General features: G+C 46.7%; 1 protein-coding gene across 3 annotated transcripts in view; it reads left to right on the forward strand.

The window, feature by feature from the left end:
• Positions 1-19,813, forward strand: part of dock1 (dedicator of cytokinesis 1) — a 135,922-nt gene that overhangs the window by 110,173 nt on the left and 5,936 nt on the right. For all 3 annotated transcript variants that reach the window (XM_030097503.1, XM_030097504.1, XM_030097505.1), the window contains 15 exons: positions 623-681; positions 1,169-1,317; positions 1,673-1,758; positions 2,060-2,216; positions 2,762-2,802; positions 3,197-3,287; positions 5,405-5,524; positions 6,687-6,776; positions 7,045-7,149; positions 10,688-10,829; positions 11,099-11,180; positions 13,560-13,644; positions 14,131-14,217; positions 15,816-15,992; positions 16,624-16,707. In XM_030097503.1, the coding sequence (XP_029953363.1) occupies positions 623-681; positions 1,169-1,317; positions 1,673-1,758; positions 2,060-2,216; positions 2,762-2,802; positions 3,197-3,287; positions 5,405-5,524; positions 6,687-6,776; positions 7,045-7,149; positions 10,688-10,829; positions 11,099-11,180; positions 13,560-13,644; positions 14,131-14,217; positions 15,816-15,992; positions 16,624-16,707 (1,555 nt within the window). The remainder of the gene's footprint in view (positions 1-622; positions 682-1,168; positions 1,318-1,672; positions 1,759-2,059; positions 2,217-2,761; positions 2,803-3,196; positions 3,288-5,404; positions 5,525-6,686; positions 6,777-7,044; positions 7,150-10,687; positions 10,830-11,098; positions 11,181-13,559; positions 13,645-14,130; positions 14,218-15,815; positions 15,993-16,623; positions 16,708-19,813) is intronic.

Consider the following 19,813-nt stretch of genomic DNA (forward strand, 5'->3'; position numbering starts at 1 on the left):
TTCTCTCTCCCGCCCGCTGTTTGTCCTCTCCGTGACCCGGGACAGCGTGGCAGGCAGCGAGACGGGCACCAAGCTGCCATTGAGATTGGTCCGTGACCTGAACGTGACGGAGCCGATCGGCTTATAAGCCCCTCAATTCTCACAAGCCGGACAAAGGGTCGGGACTGGAGTGATCCCTCCTGCCTCCGCTGTAAATCTTTTTTCATTTACAGAAGAGCTTTTGACACAAAAAGTCAAAAATACAACCACCAACGACGCCTTGATCGAACGCTCCGTCTCACGCCGTCCTTTAAAGCTGAGCTTTTGAATGAACGAACTTGGACGGATAGATAAAGTACATTAGTGTTAAAAACAAAGCACGCTTACCACAGTGAATCTGTTTTACTGAAAATTTAATGGTGGCAGACTCTGGGAACGTTTTACATCATTTATTGCGCTCGGTGCAGACAGATGGCTGAAAACACCACACATTACCTATTACTGAATTGTGTTTTGCACTCATGCATCAATGTGATTTTTTTTTTCTTTTTTTTTTTTTTTTTTTTTGCTGAAATGCAGTTTTTAGCACAGTTGTTCGTATCTGAGCGTCTATTTCACGTTTTTCCCCTTGTTTCTCTTCCAGGTACCAGGACATGAGGAGACAGATCGGCTTTGAAATCAGGGACATGTGGTACAATCTAGGTAAGCCAGCCCTTCCTGATGCCGGCTTTCTGCAGTTTTATTCTGTTGAGGGTGTAAGCAGCGGCTAAATATAGGCCGCGATGTGTTAATTGGCTTTATGTTGCGGAGTCGTCAATGGAATCAAACCGTCGCACCAGAATCGGGGTGTTAGATTTGAACACCTGCTCCTCCTCTCTATTTGTTCCCGACACCGTGTGATCCTTTACTTAAGCTTTCCACCGCATCACACTGAATCCCTCACTCCGTTTTTATGTGCGCTGCTGTTAAATGCATTTTCTTTCTATTTATCTCCTTGAAAAGCGGGAGGCAGGTGCTCCCCGTGTTAAAACGCATTTACATATTAAACATATCCAGAACAAGCAATTCAATATACTTCTTTGTTTTTTTTTCATTTATCGTCACTGAATCCCACAAACGATTTGTGTGGTGTGCTCTGTGGTTTTATGCAAAGTGTTTTTTTCTTCTCCTCCTCCTCCTCCCCTTCAAGGACCCCACAAGATTAAATTCATCCCGGAGATGGTGGGTCCCATCCTGGAGATGACGCTGGTTCCGGAGATTGAACTGCGAAAGGCCACCATCCCCATCTTCTTCGACATGATGCAGTGCGAGTTCCACTTCACGTGCAGCTTCCAGCGGGTGAGACGCGCCGAGAATTACCACAAGGAAGCGCCCGCTGCAGAGCGGGATGATGGTGGAATGAATAGTAAATGAGGCGGCGGGGACGCTAACGGAGCGACGCAGACCCGTGCATCTGGTCTGAAAAGTTTCATAGCCCAAAGGCACTCCTGTAATTCATCAAATCTCAGGCATCCACAGTTTAACAGATAAAGAAAAGCTCTAATAATGAACAGAACACACTCGCTGGACGAGTAAAGTCAAGGCACAAACCCCCCCCTCCCCCTTCCTCAGCCGAGGCGAGACGGGGAGACGGCGTTAATGAATTGAAAAATTAGCCACACTGATTATTTACGCCTGCTCCGTCTAATTGCAGTTCGAGAACGAGATCATCACCAAGCTGGATCACGAGGTGGAGGGGGGCCGCGGAGACGAGCAGTACAAAGTTCTCTTCCAGAAAATGTAAGTGCTGATTAATGGGCAGGATTACGCCTGAGCCCCTCACAAGTTAGATAATGCTAATTGCGACATAGCACTCCTCAAAATAATCACAGTGCGCTGATGATCACACGGCTGCTCATCACAGCGCGCCGCTGTGGTGTTTGTTTTCAGAGCAGTCGGCTGCTAACTCTGCTTTAATCGGCAAAAAAAAAAAGAGGAAAAACTGCTTTCCCCCGAATCCCCGGTGGCAGAAGTTTGACATTTCAGACTGTCGAAGAACCTCTTTAAACACACACTTGTTTCCTCTGGATGTGAACCGCAGCCTGCTGGAGCACTGCAGGAAGCACAAGTACTTGGCGCGGAACGGCGAGACGTTCGTCACCCTGGTGGTGCGTCTGCTGGAGCGGCTGCTGGACTACAGGACCATCATGCACGACGAGAACAAGGAGAACCGCATGAGCTGCACCGTCAACGTGCTCGTAAGGCTTCCACCTCCTCCGGTCCTCAGAGACGCTAAAGCCTTTCGTAATGCCTCCCGAATTAGGCTAATGGTGAATTACACGGAGGAACCTGCATAGAATCGCCTGTAGAGATCTCAAACAGACGTTTGTGGGCTCTCGGCGCCAGTAAGGTTCCTTTAACGGCGCGCTCCTCACATAAAGGGAACAACAGGCAGCTTTATGTGTCGGCCTGCGTTAATGTGTTATCACAGAGCTCCTCACCTGAGTCGCCTCGCGTCTGTGAAGTGACATTTCATCTCCGAGCACCGAAATGTCAGTTTTATCTCACATGGCAGCTGACATTGAAAAGACTACAGGCTGATGTGTCCCGTATTTAAGATTTATCTGAGCCTCGTTCTTTTATTGTTGCGTCAATGTTTCGGTTTTATTGAACGATACGTTTCAATTCACCTCTGTAATCGCAATGTTTGCTCATTTCTCACTGGTAGATGCTTATGTGAGGCATTCCAAGTTAGAATATGATCATTTATTCATTTCTTTCCTTGTCTCTTTTCATGCTGTAGAATTTCTACAAGGAGATAGACAGAGAGGAAATGTACATCAGGTAAGATCATTGTGCCAAATCCCCAATTTACATTTCCCACATTTTAAGCCACTTTATTTGGAGAAATCCCAAAATCTGTGACTCAGATGAGAAAATGTTTCTTTCTTTTTTTTTTTTTCCTGCCAAAGAAAAAAAATGATACACATTTTCACTCAATTTCTCTCAACTATGCAGCCCAGAGGTCCGGGATGAACTATTTGATTTGGTTAAATTATGTTTTCCGTTTCACAAGCTCACCAGTCAGAGTTTCTCCCGTCTGTCCGTCAAATGTGAGGCGAGGTGAAAGAGGCTGTCAGGACACATCAGTCCGCCCGAGTTAACTTTCCGCGCTCCGCTAAAGTGCGAGAGGCTCGCTTTGGACGTGACCCATAAATCATTTGCTGTTTGACGCCAGGTACCTGTACAAGCTGTGTGACCTCCATAAAGAGTGCGACAACTACACCGAGGCGGCCTACACTCTGCTGCTCCACGCCAAGCTCCTCAAGGTAAGCCCACGCAATCATTCATAAATAAATTAAGAATCGCACTTGAACCGTGTTTAGCCTTTGATCGCTGAGAAACAGTCTCTCGGCGGCTGCACGCCAGAGCGATTCCGGCCGGTGTTTGAAATTTGCGGATGTGAAAGTGACTGCAGCTCCACCCTTTAAACATTTACAATATTTTTCACCCTGCGAATTAAATGCTATTAGAACATCTGGAGCAACATCATGCGGTCCAACTTACTTTTTCTAAGATCTTATAAAGTCGGCGGCGCACAGTGCGGCACCTCGTGAGCTTTAGAGTCAACATCCTGTAGGAGCCTTTAGAAAGGTTGTCCCTTGTGCCTTTAATTCCAGAGATAAGTGCCGAGGAGGGAGGCCTGCTGAGCAGCTTTCTTTTTCACCTTGTGAGCCAGTTCAGATCACGTCCAGAATATATATTTTTAAACCTAGATCATGTTTTAAAGCGCTCAAGATGAAGGTCTACCTTTACCTTCCTCTTTATCGGTTGGCGAGAAAAAAAACCCCAGCTATAAATCAGGAGAATAATTCCAAAAAAACCTGTGCTTTAAAAAAATATTTGGCGCAGTAATAAATAAGATGCATAAACAGTCGTACATTTTTGTTATTCCAATCCTGCTCTGAGGTTCAAAGGTTTCTATTTCCTGCCAAATATGCACCACACCCATGTAAACTCCTCGCACAAAGAGCTGCAGTGTCTATTTCCCGCTGGTTTGCCATACCCTGAATGTAAAGTTGTTCCTCTCTGACTTTCATCCCAAACGGTAGCATCCAACATCTCATCTAACTCTGCATAAATAGCTGGGCGCCTCAGCCTCTGTGCAGGTCCCGACAGGGAAGAGCGGGCTGTGACTGAATCACATTTTCCTCGCCGTGTCGTCACAGCGGCGCTCGCAGGAGTCGGATTTGTTATAATTTTCATTTTTCTGGCGTCCGTGCCTTTCCCGATCACAGCTGCCTTCAAAGAGGGATTCTCTATTGTGTTGTGCAAATTGTTCATAGTTTTGTTTCCACGCAAAAACAATTGTCAACAAGATTAAAAATAAAAAACCGAAAAGTGGATACCTGAATCTGAAATTTACAAGCGTTTACAGAGTGAAACTGGCTCATGTAGTAGTAATAAGTTTTCTGATGAAATAGCAGCGCCGAGACGAAAGTCACAGATCTATCAGGACTTCAGTTTAGTTGATTTAAGGAACGTGACCGTCCATAACTGAACCGAGAGCCGTCTTACCACGCAAACGCTGCGGTCCAGCTGTAAGGGAATCAATAGCCACACTCTCCCAGCAATCCCTCTGTAACAACGAGCGAAGCAATTACTTTTCCGCTCACCTCCACTCTTTAAAGTTATGCAGATATTTTTGGCTCCGCTGTACAAATGTGGCGCCGCACAAAACGCGGCCCGAGATCTCGACTCTTATCAGACCACAGTAACCCAATTAAAGCTGGCCGGTAATGAATCAGTCCAGACAGACGCCTCGGATTATGCTGCCTCTACACACGGGCCAATCAGATCGTCTATTTCGCTGCCAAGCTGCTCAAGCCTGTCAAAAAACCTTATTATTTGCTGTTGCGGGAGAAATGAATTTGAAAACAAACAAAAAAAAGAAAAAGAAGAGTCCACAAAGATGCTCCTTGCATTCTCGTGCTTTTCTTCGCTCGTCCTCGCCTGTAATTGTTTACAAAAATCAAGCAGATTTATTTTGTGCTGAATAAGATGAGGCCGCTCCATAACTCGATTGTGTCTGGTGTTTATCTGGCGAACGCGAGCGTGAGCGACGCTTCTGCTCGCTGCGCTTCATCTGACTGGCTCCCGGTGCGCCGATCGCGGCGACTCTCTCCGCCCATTAGCTACAGAAATACAATCCGTCGCTCCGATCGCGTGTCTGAATCGTTCAATAAGTATTGACGCCGGTTTCATTGTCCATGTCACACGTCCACGGCTTTGGCTCCCTAAAATGCAGAGCAGCCATAAAAGGAATTACACATCCGTCTCACTTATTTGCATTGGCAATAAGTCATGGATCGATTCCACCTCTTGCTCGCTCCCCCCGGACGGCGCCGCGCAGCGTTGACCCCGGTGCTCGACTTCTTCTCTGCAGTGGTCCGACGAGCCCTGCGCTGCCCACCTGACACAGAGGGACGGGTACCAGGCCTCCACTCAAGGGCAGCTTAAAGACCAGCTCTACCAGCAGATTATTAATTACTTCGACAAGGGCAAGGTAAGACGTCCACACGCCGTTACACACACACACACACACACACACACACAGAGGCCGTAATCATGACGAATCCCCGGCTGTGAAAGTGTTATTTTTAGATGCTGTCATCTCTGTTTAAATACATCTTCTGGCATGAGAAAGCAGTTTTTTTGAAGGCCTGTGTCTGAATGGAGAAGATTTATGGGCCTTTTTTTTTTTTTCTGCGGAGATTTATAGTCGGCTCTTTTCGCAGGTGAAGGCATCAACTAGACTGTGTTTCTGCATTTTTACCTTTAAGAGTCATTGTATATCCTCATTGTCCTATTTCCCGTACTTTACTCACAGCATGAACACCTGATATTGAGAAAGATTTCTCGTTCCTGGTTGTATTGATATTCTCAGACGTTCTCCATAATTTACTCCCGAAGAGGAAAACGTTTTTTTTTTGTTTTTTTTTTTCCCGCCCCCGAGCAAAGCCTGGAGTGAGTCTGCAGGACTGCAGCCAGAGCTTTCACAGGGATGACGTCCCGAGGCTTTGCATGTGTCATCAGTGGCGGGACGCAGTCACCGAGTCTTGGTTCTGGAGCCAGCTGTCGCTCAGAGGCGGCCGCACGAAAGGAGCCGTGCACAAACAAACTCATGGGAGTGTTGGAGGGCGTACAGAGGGAGAGACACGTCAGCGCTCCAGAGGCCAAGTTTCAGCCGAGGACGGTTTTCTGGGAGTGGCGCGGCGGAGTCACCTCGAAAAGCCGTCCCAGATGGCACCGCCGCCGCCGCTTTTCACTGATGCCAGGCCGATCTGAGTGGCTGCCTGGACTCGGTCCACCCTCGGCTTGGCCCGTACCGGCTCCGTCCAATCTAGTCTGTCAGGAAGCCACTTAGAAGCTTTTCAACATGTTCGGAGTGGCTCACATTTATCTGCCCCGCCGCACCGGGCGGGTCCGGAGGGGAAACGCACCACCCTGACAAAATCCTCCGGTTGTGGTGAAGAACAACACAAGCAAAAATAATATTGACATAACAGGCGAAACATATTCATTTCCAAAAAGACTTGTACTAAATACCGTTGCCTGTGAGAGGCTCATGGATAATTTGTGTTATTTAGCAAGCAGGGAATGAACGCTTCATCGCAGCTTGAACCTTGATAATTAATTCATTTCCTAATTGTCTATGTACACAATAGATGTGGGAGGAGGCAATCATTTTGGGAAAAGAACTGGCTGAGCAGTACGAGAACGAAATGTTTGACTTTGAACAGCTCAGCGCATCCTTGGTAAGTAATGTTGTGTTGTGTTATTGAACGGCACCGTAATGCTGTAAACTGTGAACCCATCATTACTCATCTATTATAGATCCAAAACAAGTTTCCTGGGTGTTACTGGAGAGCACAGCATGTTCGGCTTTTTCAATTTCACCCTTAAATCGAGCAATAAAATCTCATTTGAATGAAAAAAATATTGATTAAAAAGGAAGCTACCTTGATGATTGGATCTAAGGTAGAGTTGTGTTTATTTTCATGTCACCGTTGTGTTTCCCTCCAGCGGAAGCAGGCCCAGTTCTATGAGAACATAGTGAAGGTGATCCGGCCCAAACCCGACTATTTTGCTGTCGGCTATTACGGCACAGGCTTCCCTTCCTTCCTACGAGTGAGTAGCAACACACACACACACACACACACACACGGCACAGTTTATTTGAACCGACAATCAACAGGTTTCCCAGCAGTCTGCTCACTTCCCAGCTCCAGCCATCAATCTGGATGTGTCTCACACTCCTTCCTCCCACAGGTTTTGCTCATTGTGGCGGTCGTCTGATATTTTATTTTTTTATTTTGCCATCCCACCTCGTCTGGTTTTCATTCACTGAGAATCAGCTCTGAATCACAGTAGAGTTGTTTTTTTGTGTGTGTGTGTGTGTGTGTGTGTGTGGGCTGTAAGAATCAGTGGATCCCCTTCTCTGTCTTTAACAAATATGTAGAACAATTTGCAATATGTGTTTTATTTTTGAAATATATGTGGAATTTTGGCCATCTGATTGAGCTTACTGTAGGTCGATTAGGAGAAAGACATTTCTCCTGGAACCAGTTAAACCGTTGAGCCCAGATGAACGACGACAAACACACTAATGTCAAACTGAGAGGCCGATCGGGCCACAAAATGCAGCTTTTAGCTCTATTAGCTGAACTGTAGCCAAAATCCATTTTCTTCCCGGTCTTGGGACCATGTTCCCTGCAAGGCAGAGCCGTGCACTCTGTGCAGGAAAGGAAGTGGAGTGGTTGCTGGATCATGAATTACACTCTTGTTTTGGTGGTTGGAGCTGCAGGGGGATTTAAATGTATCGGCATTATGAATGTGAACCTGAGGAAATCTGCTGTAAGCTGCAATGAGATCTAAAACATGAACTTATCAATTAGCGCTCTGGCTCCGCCGTGGGAAAATCCCCGGTTCGATTCTGGATTCTTGAAATAACCGAGGCGAGGCTGTTTTCATCAGGACCAATCTGCCTTTGTCTTGTGTCTAAAGTTGCGAGACATCTCTACAGAAATGCGAGGAAGGGACTTGACATGCCGTCGAGACAATAGCTGTGGTTACATGCGCTACATGTAATCCAATTAATCCTGATCCGATTAAAATCGAGTCAGGCAAACACTTCTGTCTGATTAAATCGGCTCCATCTGATCAAGTTACAGTCACAACGGAGTAGATGGCGTTTTAACGGTCCTTTTCAGTGCTTCACGGCTTCTGGTTTTATCGTGGATCTGGGGCTTACGCCACAGATGGCCGACGTCACAGCGCAAAGCATCATGGGATTGATCCACCGGCTGAATCTGATGATATTCTCGGTGCGTCCGTCTGATTATTTATTCAGTGTTTGTATAAACAGTTTCTCAGTCTGACTGATGAAAAGCTGCTGTTTCTCATTGTGGTCGTTGCCTGATTTGACTTTTCTCTTCAGAAGATAAGATTCCGCTCATAGTTGTAGCAGTTCTCCCAGACCTGAGTGTCAGATCAGGCTAATCGGGCACAAACCTTTTGATTGTAGTGAAGTCCGAGTCAGTCGTCCCGTGCTTCTGCACTTAAATTGCTGCTTTTATGAAATCTGTGAACTTCTCTGCCCTCTTGATGCACTTTTTGCAACTACGTTAATAAATCTGTCGGCATCTTGGGAAATTTTTTTTCAGGTCAGGGCGACTAATTAAGATAAATATAGTTAAGCGTGCCCTCGGTCACAACTCATATTCCTGTGCTGCCGCATCGCGGCGTCCTCAGGGAAAAGCCTGTTATGTGAAAACAAATCAATACCCTGAAGAGGCATTTTGTATCTATTCCCCTTTAGAAATTGATTTTATGCACAGATGTTTAATTCAGCTACTTATGATCTACCAGCTGGCGATATAGTTAAATACCAAGATTCTGGTGAATCGCTGCAGATCAGAGGTTCCAAACCTTTAGGGTTTTTTTCCTGCTTTCAGATTTTCATAACTAGATTTACAGAGTTTGTTTGGCTTCACTGTGATGTTAAGAGAAAAGGTTTGGATTTGCTCCGAAGAAAGAGAAGACGTGCTGCTTTAGATCACACCGTTTATTTTGAGCTGATTGATTTTTTTTTTTTTTTTTAGGAAAAAAACAGAAAATGTCTCAGATTTCTTTTTACATTTCAAGTCAAGTACATAATATTCATCTCCATTTACCATTCAAGCTACAATACCTTGCAGAGGAGCTCTGAGCCTTGGATGCGGAGCTCCTATTCTAGTTCTTTGCCCTTCAAAAATAAAAAAAAATAAAAAGCCTCCTAAATTGCTTTCAGGTGAGTCAGTCATCCCGTCTGATATTACATTTATTTCCTCTAATGTTATCTCCCCTCCCTCCACGCGTCGTCGGCAAGTTTTTGTTGACCTCTCACTTCTCTCGCCGCCACACGCGAACCTCACTTCATCTCCGCATCGAGTTCCCGGCAGCGGCTCGGTCTAAAGAGCGGCGGAGGGTGTGTGTGAAAATCAGTCTGAAATATGTATCCTCAGACGCCGCGTTCGGAGACGCCCGGCTATGAGCCGTCACGTCGGATCACTCAGGACGTTCCTCAGATGGACCCCCGAGCACACTCAGCCAGACGCAGGAGACGTTCCTGGCTCATGCATTTTTAGAAGCACTCTGCGCGACTCCGTTCTTATGATTTATTTCTTGTTTTGGAATAAAATGCGGCCCGCTCGGCCTCGGCGTATGTTAAACCGCATCCCATTGTGCCCTGGATTCAAAGGACGGGTCTGCTCCTTTTTGTAAATATTAGCCGTCGCCGTGTTCGCCAAGAGGCTGCGACAATAAATGTTAAGTTTTCCTGTCTCGCTCGCAGCTTCGATCCTGACAGCGTGCGTTTTATTTCAAACTTGATGACATTCATTGCGGTTCGATGAACTGTTGCTGTTTTGTCTTTCGGCTCTATGAAATTGCCTTTTCACCCACTAGCAACGGACGAAAAAGACCGTTTTAGCGTGAATTATAATCTCAATGACAGTTATTTTCTGGTCGGAGAAGGTTTGAGGGTAATGAGAATGAGACTCGCGACATTGAGGCGTCTGCACGATGCCTGATCTGAATGCTCAGCAGAGGGATGCGGATACGTGTCCTGCTCCGGTAAATAAGCAAGCAGCTCTGGAAAAAAAACGGCTCAGGTGTCCTTGATCAGACTTGAATGATTCATAGAAATATAAATTAAGCGCTCGACAGGTGAGCACGAATGAAGTGCTTCAGCTGCTTGTTGGTAGGCAGATTTTAGTTTTCCTGCAGGTTTAAGGGCACGCATTACTTTTATTTCACTGAATCAAGTATGATGGAATGAGAGTCAGAAATATAGGAACGTTTTTGTTTTTCTTTTTATTATCGGCAAACATCTGTGGGCGAAAATATGGTCGTTAGCATTTTCAATCTGTTAGTTTGCGAAACATAAATCCTCCCCTGTAAGCTCTCAGCTGGAATCCCTGAGTCCATGCCAAGAACTTTGTGTCACCTTCATCTGAGTGTATTAAATTATGGAGATTATGGTAATTCTGTCATCCATGAATGAATACCAACCACGGGTAATAATCCTCCTGTGACCCGACCGTAAAGTTACGCTGTTTTTGTGCCATCAATGCTGATACATTTATAAACAAAGGTGTATTTCAGCGTCTTCTTCTTGGTCTTCCAGAACAAGATGTTCATCTACCGTGGGAAGGAGTATGAGCGCCGAGAGGACTTCGAGGCCCGTCTTCTAACTCAGTTTCCCAACGCGGAAAAGATGAAGACGACCACTCCGCCCAGCGAGGACACCAAGTCTTCCTCTGGACAGTGTATCCTCTTTATGACTGATTCGTTTAAATTCAGTTTAAAGATATGATGACACAAATTAAGAATACGATTGAAAACATCAAGAATATCAATAAAATTAACTCATATTTTTTAATTTGCTGTAGATTAGTTGTTGACAGTATTATATATTACTGGACATTAACTAAAAGAAAATCGTGTTCATTAAAAAAAGAAAGATAAATTTGAAGAGTGAAATAGATGTGAAATCTTTTTTCCATCATGAGATATTTTCTTGACGTTCCTGCTGAAGACATCCAGTGTTTCACAGTGAAGCCCATCCTGGACCTGCCTGCCAAGTTTCAGAACAAGCCTGTGTCCGAGCAGATCGTCAGGTAAGCGCAGAGAGCGCCGGCGCCGCCCCTTCGCAGTCCGAGTCACACGGCGCGCATTTCAAAGCAGCGACGCCCAATTTCCTGTCCGCAGTCGGTCCGGCGCGGCGGAGAAAAGCGTCAGATCGCCGGGGCGAGGGCGATCAAATCCCGATCTCTGTAGAACAAGCGCCGGTTGACCTTCCCGTTGTTCTCGCGGTTATTAACTTTCGCCGGGCCATCTGCCTCGACGCGCCGGCGCCAAGCGCAACATTGTTTGCCCGACATCATTAATACCGCTGTGTGGAGGATCAGGGCCACGGCAAACAGCGAGACCCTCCACTCCCCGCTTGTGCACACACTGCACGGCGGCCACGCGCCGCATCGCTAAGCTGAGCAAATTCACTTTGATATGCCACCCAACGCATCAGTGGACGTAATTAAAAGAGGACATTTACATGGGAAAAGCTTTGGGCAAATATACCTGGGCGCTGATCTTATCGCCGGCCTGCAGCTACGGACTCGTCCTCCTCGGCTGATCCCCTCGGCAGCCTGTTGGCGTGTTGACTAACCTTGTCTGATTGGAATATGTAACTCTGTTAATAGCCCAGATTAAACAGCCATGTTTAGAGAGCGACGGTTGACTGTTCCACACCAACTGTGCGTCTTTGGTCTCTGCCAGCCCTGCCTCTTATTCCAGCGATTCCCACTCGTCCCTCTCTCTCTCTCTCTTTTGTCCCTTTCTCTCCTTTCCTCTCATTTACTCTCTCGTTCGGTGAAAGGATCAGCGGTGCATAGCAATGAGACCTGGCCGCGTTGAACCGCAGGGTCAGATCAGCAGGCGGAGCACATTCCCATCCTGACCTTGCCTCGCCAGAACACACTCCATCATCTCCAGCCTGCCAGCAAATGGCATGCAAAAGGGTTAATTGGTGTTGCACAGCTGATCGAAAGCCACTTCGCTAATCTGTTTATCTGTGTAGCTTGATGCTACACGGTGGCAGTATTCCCATCATGACTTCTGTGTTATTAATCTCATTAATTGTAATGTGAGTGGTTTGAGTGGAAATATTGAGTTTTTTTTATTATTATTTTTTTAGCAGATGCTCGGTGTGGGACGTTCATTATTTAAAACATTAGGACGTCCATTTGGACCTTTCTAAGCACGTGCTGTGTGGTGGAGCGCCAGGTCGCCTGCAATCCTCCTGACATGTTGTCAGTCACCATTTAAACTGAAACAGCACAAATGCAAAATCCCATTTAATTGTGCTCTACCTGAAAAAAAAAAAACAAAAAACAAATAAATGTTGGCTCTGTGGCAGTTCAAACCCCTAAAGAGAATAAAATTATTCATCATCATCACTTAGATCCCGTTTGACGCTATCGTGTTGATTGAACTAATTTCAAAGACGGCGAGAAAGTGATTCTGTTTAGTTCTGCACCAGAGACGTAAACAATGATCGGCCAAAACATTACGACCGCCTGCCTGATTCGGTGTGGATTCCCCTCCTGCTGCCAGAACAGCCCTGCTCTGCAGAAAGAAGCGTGGCCTCCTCCGTCCACCAACAGATTGCACATTTGTTTGGGACACTTGTCTTAAGTACACACGTTACACTCTGCACCCTAGAATAAAGAGAAAACCCGGCGCCGCGGTCTGAAGATGTTGTTTTTGTTGTCAAAAGCAAAAAAAATCACTTTCTCGACTTGGCATTAAAGTTGAAAAGCTCTTGACCACAGCTCATTTCGAGACCAGCTGCACCCGCCGCCACTTGGTGCAGCAAGCCGAGCTGGAGCAGCACAGATTCATCCCATAACTTATTTATAATTATTTGCTATTAAAGCCAAAGCTCGCTCTTTGAACCATATGGTGCGGTTTCAGGAATGGGATCCGCAATATGGTGCGAGAGGATAATAGCTCTGTAGTCGTTTCCCCAGGAGAGCGCGGATCCGTCTCTCTTTCTGTCGGCAACAGAAGCAAATAGAGACGCAAAACGAGCGAGAAATTTGTCTCCGCGGCGTAAACCGTGCATGCGCCCAGACAGCTTACCCCCGGCCGTCATTTCCCCGCGGTGGAAACTCTATTAACCTGATTTAACAAAGTTCATCCCTGCCAGTCATGTGTCTCCGCCACATATGCCGCGTCTTATCTGCATGGACGGCGGAGAGCAGGCGCCGCTGTCTGCCGCCCCTCAAAATCAATGTTTCTTTAATGGAGATGAAATCAAACCGCAGACGGTCAGAACCAACATGTGAAATGTCGCGGCTCGCGTCGGAGGCGGCCTTGAAGGCGCCCTGTCCTGTGCTTGACCTCAAGGAAAAAAAAAAAAGCAATCAACCTCTGGATCGGGCTGTAAATTTCCCTCAATGGCTGTAATTTACCAAGGCGCCGTTGTTGTTTTCCAGCTTCTACACCGTAAATGAAGTCCATAAATTCCAGTATTCCAGGCCGGTGAGGAAGGGGGAGAAGGATCCGGACAACGAGTTTGCGGTAACACTTATTTATTTATCAGTTTGTGTGTTTTGTTTACTTTCCTTTGGCACAGCCTGTCAGTTTTTCCTCATATTGGATCCAATACCTCATCTCACTCAATTCTGATTTATAGTGTCTTCAGTAAATACATCGCTCTGCATAGCTAATATCCAGGTAGCAGCGGCGAGGATGACAAATTAAATCCAGTCATGCTTTGCTGTGCGTTTGCTGCGGCGTCACTCCAGCAGACGAGGACGGCGTATTTAACTCATCACAGACTTTTTGCCTGTTGTCAGACTGATCGGACCCTCGTCCGTCCCGACAGAGAAATGATGAGCGTCTAGCGCCAGACGTATTGTGTCTGTCACATCGATTAAAACGTGTCAGTGTCGCACGCCGTCTTTGTAATTTGCCATCTCTCTCTCTCTCTCTGGAGGGAGCGTTAAGTACACTCTCGTGACAGATCGCCTCTTCTTCGACTGATCTCGTCTTTTCTTCCTGCAGAACATGTGGATCGAGCGGACCACTTACACGACGGCGTACAAACTTCCTGGCATCCTGCGCTGGTTTGAAGTCAAGTCGGTGTCCACAGTGAGTATGAGGGGCCCGTGTGCCAGGCCGGGCCTCCTAATCAGAGCAGAATCAGCAGGCTTGCTTAAAGGCGATCGATGTGATTTGTCCACTTAAGCGGTATGGACAGCGGCGTGGATGCAGGCGCTCGGCTCCCCAGACGGGAGGCAGGGCACGTCCGCTCGCTCCGTCAGATGACCCGCATCGATCCGCCCGGCGTCCCTGTTTTCACTGGAAATAGCGATACAGCACAAGTAGGACCGGAGGCCGGCTCGGGCCTCGCACTGCGTTGATTCTCTGCAGCTACCTGGAACCGCCGTATTGAAAACCCCTTTAGAAAGCGAGGGCTGGCTGACTGCAACAAATCACTGCAGTGTTTACCGTCAGAGTGAGAATGGGCGCATTTCCCCCCTCCCGTCCAACTGAAATTGCATTAAAATTTTATTATTTTTGCTCTGTTGTTTTGACTTTTTAAAATGCTGGTCTGGTTGTCCTCGTTTTGGGCTGAGATGCAGTCTGTCGGGATGGGAAGCACGGAGAAATGAGAGCAGTGATGTAAGTCGGAGCAGGTTAAAATACAGATCAGAGTCATTCGGCAGACGCAAAAACAAATGCGCCTCTTACCCGTAGCTGGTCAACTTTAAATATTTTACAATCAGTTCATTCACTTGCTGCTCTGATTTGTCATTTCCATGTGCTCCACAGCTGAAGTTTACTATTCTCTGAATGCTAGTTAGTGGAAAAGTTACTTCAACACATTATTTTGTATTATTCCTCACGCTCTTGAGGAGTTGTCCTGAGCCAGAATGTTCACCAAAGTCCGTTGTTTACGCATTCATGAAGACTTCATGAAGCCCACACAGCAGGCAGCGGGATATTCTCCCCACCTCCGCCGCTCCCACGTCCACGTCGCGCAGCGTAACTCCCCGTCCTGGCGCTGACGCAGAGCGGACACCTCTTCCTTCGGGCTGGAGCTGGAACACAGCGTCAGGAGCAGCTTGGCCTCCAGATGAGGCCGGGTCCCCGAGGTCACGCTCCCTATTTAAAGTTTAATGACTGGGCTGAGATTCTCCAGGCCTAATCCCTCCATCTGACGATTCCTTTTATCGAGCTGGCCCGAGACGCACCGGGACAGATTGGAGATTTGTCCAAACTGGCGCAGCGGCTTTTTTGGCTCGGGTCTAAATCTTGACATTTAGTCAACCATCCACTCATGTTTCTCCTCGACTCTTACAACCAGGAGGAGGAGAAGTACCCATATGGAGTTACAGTAGAAGAGTTTTATTCATCTTTTATCTCAGAATTGCCTCGCGTGTTTTGTTGACGGGGGAATTGAGATTCCCTCACACCAAACACACGATCCATCTTCATTCGACAGCTGCAGGTTCATGTATGGACACACAGAAAAGATGATTCATTGCTGCTCTGTTCTCTATGATTTATGTGCGCAGTTAGAGCTTCCTGAGCCCATCTTCTAATAACCTTTCCCCGAGTATGTGAACGCGAAATGCTCCCACTTGATTGTGGGAATCGCCCAGACGGCAGTGATTAATGGGTGATGTACGGTGAAGCCGGTGAGCGGGCGCTAATACGCGACGACGACGCCTCCTTCTGCGCAGGAGGAGATCAGCCCGCTGGAGAACGCCATGGAAACCATGCAGCTCACCAACGAGAAGATCAGCAGCATGGTGCAGCGGCATCTCAGCGATCCCAACCTCCCCATCAATCCCCTCTCCATGCTGCTGAACGGCATCGTGGACCCGGCCGTCATGGGAGGCTTCACCAACTACGAAAAGGTAGCGAACCCGAAGACGAGGCGTTCTTTACAGATTATCATTCAGAACGGCCCGGAAGCTTCAGCGCCTTCAAACAGAGAAGCAGCGTTGCGCGTATTGTTTTTCTGCTCCGTATCAAAGGTCACATCGAATATGTTTCGTTTGATATGAGCTGAAGTTTTTTTTTTCAACTCAATCTTCTTTGAATCTTGTTTTTCATCACATCTCTCGTGTCATCCACACGTAATCGTGAGAGATATGAAGAAAGAACTTTTTTTTATTCTTTTTTTTTTTGACATCACATTAAAAGGTTTGGGAAAGAAAAGAAGAGTGAAAACAGCGGCTTGGCGGCGTCCCGCCTGGCGTTCCTTTCCCAGGAATAGATTCATACTAGTCTGGAGAAGCCGCGCCGTGTGAGGAGCGATGGGAATTCTTCACCCTCGGGTCACTCCTTCATCTCGGTGACCGAGGCGAGGCGGCGGTCCTAACTAAATTTTTCTCATCGTAACAGAACCCTCCATCAGAAAAGCTCTCCTCTCAGTCCTTTATTTCTTTATATATCACGAATGTCACATTTCATTTATTTTTTTTCTCTCTTTCCCCCTTTCATACGAGCACGTTTACATCAGTGTTTCTTCCCCGCCTTCCTCAGGCCTTCTTCAATGAGAAGTACATGCTGGAGCACCCCGAGGACCTTGAGAAGATAGAAAAACTGAAGGATCTTATCGCCTGGCAGGTGAGAGAGCGAGGGATGCATTTCCTGTGTGTGCGACACGCGTGTCATTAAGGCGAAGCCTCTGGTTCTTTATATATCCTGTGTCTCAAATAATATTCAGAATACGTCTTCTATATTAACACTTTTTTCATTCATTCTGGGCTATTCGCTCCGCTGCTGAAATGATATCTGAGTCACTGCAGCTCAAATTGTTGTAGGTGGGAGTCATTTAATGGAATTCCCACCGTTTGGGACTCGGGATGCGTGCAGCCCCGGTTAAAAGCCCTCCAGACGCCCCAAAGTGTATTTTTACAACTGGAAGACCTTCAGATATATGAGCGAAGTGTTTAAATGCTAAAGAGTACTTGTTCTCTGCTGTATATTACAGCGTTTATGACTGAAACCTCACCAAAGCGGCGCAGTAACTTTGAAAGGTTATACCTGGAAACGTAATGTACTCTGAAGAAGTTCTGAGAGCGGCGCCAGGAGCGTCCGACGGCGGGGGAAAGTGTGTTAAAGAGTTCAGCGGCGATAATGGCAAAGGGAGAGTGCTGGAGCAAATACGCTGTGGTTGTGGGGATGCTCCGCCGCGGAGAGACAGCAAAAGATCAGCAGCGGCGGCATTCGGTTCTTAAAAAGTCGAAGTTTTTCCTTCCTGGTTCTCCAACAATCCAGAGCACAGATATTTTTTTTTTTTTTTTTTTGGTGCCTTCTTCCTGTCGCTCGCTGCAAGGAAAGAGAAAGTTAATTGAATTTTCGAAAGCTGTTCTGCTCTCAGTTGTTGGAAAATAGGTTAACTTTGTGCTCTGCATTGCTGGAGAAACTCCAAATTAAAAAAAAAAAAAAGAAGAAGAAGAAGAAGTTGGGCTCTTTTGTGTTGGAGAAACCTTTTGTCTCCATGAGGTGAAAAGTTTCTTCTTCCAGCTCGGTTTGTGACGCCACTCATGCAGTCATTTGATTTGATATTTGCAGGTATTGTGTTGTTGTCGTCGTCTGTTTAAATGGCCACAGCTTTCCATTTGTCTGGCGTGTTATATTTGAAGACTTTTAAATGGGGACGTGGGAAAAAAAAAAAACGCAGGATATCAGCGATTGAAGTCGAACGCTGTCAGAGCCGGGGAGGTTAACCTAAAAATAAATATGTCGCCGCCTCATCGCTCCTGCAAGGTTGCGAGTATCACACATACATTATTTGTGACAAGGTTAGAGTGCGAGGCTGGATTTCTACCTCTAAGACCTATCAGTTATTTTTATAACCGTCACGACACAAAAGCAGCCAGCAGTCGTGTCAGTGAGTCTCCTGCTCAGCTCTGAAGGAGCCAAACCCATTTCAGCATCGGATAAAAAGGCCCTCACATACGAAAAACAGCATTATGGTGGGTTTTTTTCCCCCCTTCTGCACACAGAACAATAATTGGACCCCCTGGACAGATCCCTACATTAGTATCTAAACTTATTTAAGTGACTGACTGATCAATACGTCGAATCACAGACTTCAGGAAGCAGTTTTCAGAAATATAAAACCAAATCTTTGAACTCGGCGGTATTTCTTGACAGAGGCTGCTCCGTCTGGTATGTTGTGGAGTCCGTCTGCTTATTAGTCCGTCTGACTCACCGCTGGCTGTGTACACCTCCAGGACCCTTCTGACCTTCGCGAAAGGTTGTAATATGTCATCATAGCATTAATACCAAGCAACTCGCAGCCGGAGCGGCCGGCCCTGCATCCACGGGTGTTTCAAAAGTTTTTTGTGTGTGTGTGTGTGTGTGTGTGTGTGTGTTTGAGTGACAGCGCTCACTTAAGAACAGTGAGCTCTGAGAGACGGCAGCGATATTAACCCCTGGTAGTAACTGTCTGCGCTGTGGACATGAGCCGCAGCAGATACCGCCAACACCATCCATACACTTATTTATTTTATTTTTTTTTATAATTAGATTTGCCGCTTTATTCTAAAAGCAATCTCTCTTAATGCGCAATAAACCTTTATTGGCTTGTTATGTAGTTTATCGTTTACGCCACATTTACCGGTAAATTACTGCTTCTTCTCCGAAGAGGCACAGAAGCCCCTCCATCTCGAGCTTCATCAAGTGTTCCGGGCTGATTTTATTACGGCGCGGGAGCGGCTGACAGATGTCGTCATGAGCGAGCATCTGCGCCTCACCTGTGCCAGTGTGCGATTTCTTTAGGCGTTCATCCCTTGGCGGCGCTCGGACACAGTTGGCCGCCATACAGCAAGTCCGATCCGCGGGGCGGGTGTGAAGTAAACGATATTCAGCGGAGTTGCGGGAGCGCCGCGGCAGGCCACTTTGTCACGGCTCCAAACAACACAATGTACACATCTGGTGAACACGGGGAAAACACCAGCCTTGTTTATAATCAATACAAGGCTAATATTTAATCAGGCGGCGCTCCCCTCCGACTCCTTTGGTGCGCATGATCACCCGAACCTCATCCGTTTCAGACCGATGGAAAAGAATAAAATCGACTTTAAAAGGTTGTTACATGAAATCAAGCTAATTGCACATGTGTGTGTGCGCGTGTTCAAGGCCCGTGCATAACCGATGTGTGTTTATTGGCAACCTTGAGCGTCTCCTGCAATGAGCTTATCGCAGTGCAGCCGCCGAGCAGGATGCTGTTGCTGTGCCGCCACTCAGTCGCACTCAATCATCCTAAGGTCTATAAAAAGATGTGGGTATCCTGGGAGACGTGAATCTTGCCTCAGCTTTCACTCTCGCAGTTTTTTTTTTTTTTTTTTTTTTTTGTCATAGCTTTCTCGTTTCACAACAGTTCGTCCTTCCAAGTCCTCTCCCCCCTCTACCTTCTCTTCTCATTCCTGCGGTTTTTTTTTTTTTTTTTAGCTTCCCGGTCTCGTCTCCCCTCCAAGAGGTCCCAGCAGTGATGATGAAGGTGCTCAATATCGGGGGAAATCCTTGCAGGGCGTCTGTAGCCTGGCTTTCATTTATCTTTCTGTGCCAGAACTTTCATTCAGGAAGTGAAAAATCCTGGATTTCAGCCAATGTAATGCTCTCTCTTTCTTTTTTTTCGAGCTGATCGGCCCAGTGTGTGCTTCAATCATCGCTTACAGCTTCAAATATGAGAGTGATGTATTACATGGTGCAGAACCTGAAG

The sequence above is a fragment of the Salarias fasciatus genome, chromosome 8 (assembly GCF_902148845.1).
Source record: "Salarias fasciatus chromosome 8, fSalaFa1.1, whole genome shotgun sequence".
NCBI classification, from domain to species: domain Eukaryota; kingdom Metazoa; phylum Chordata; class Actinopteri; order Blenniiformes; family Blenniidae; genus Salarias; species Salarias fasciatus.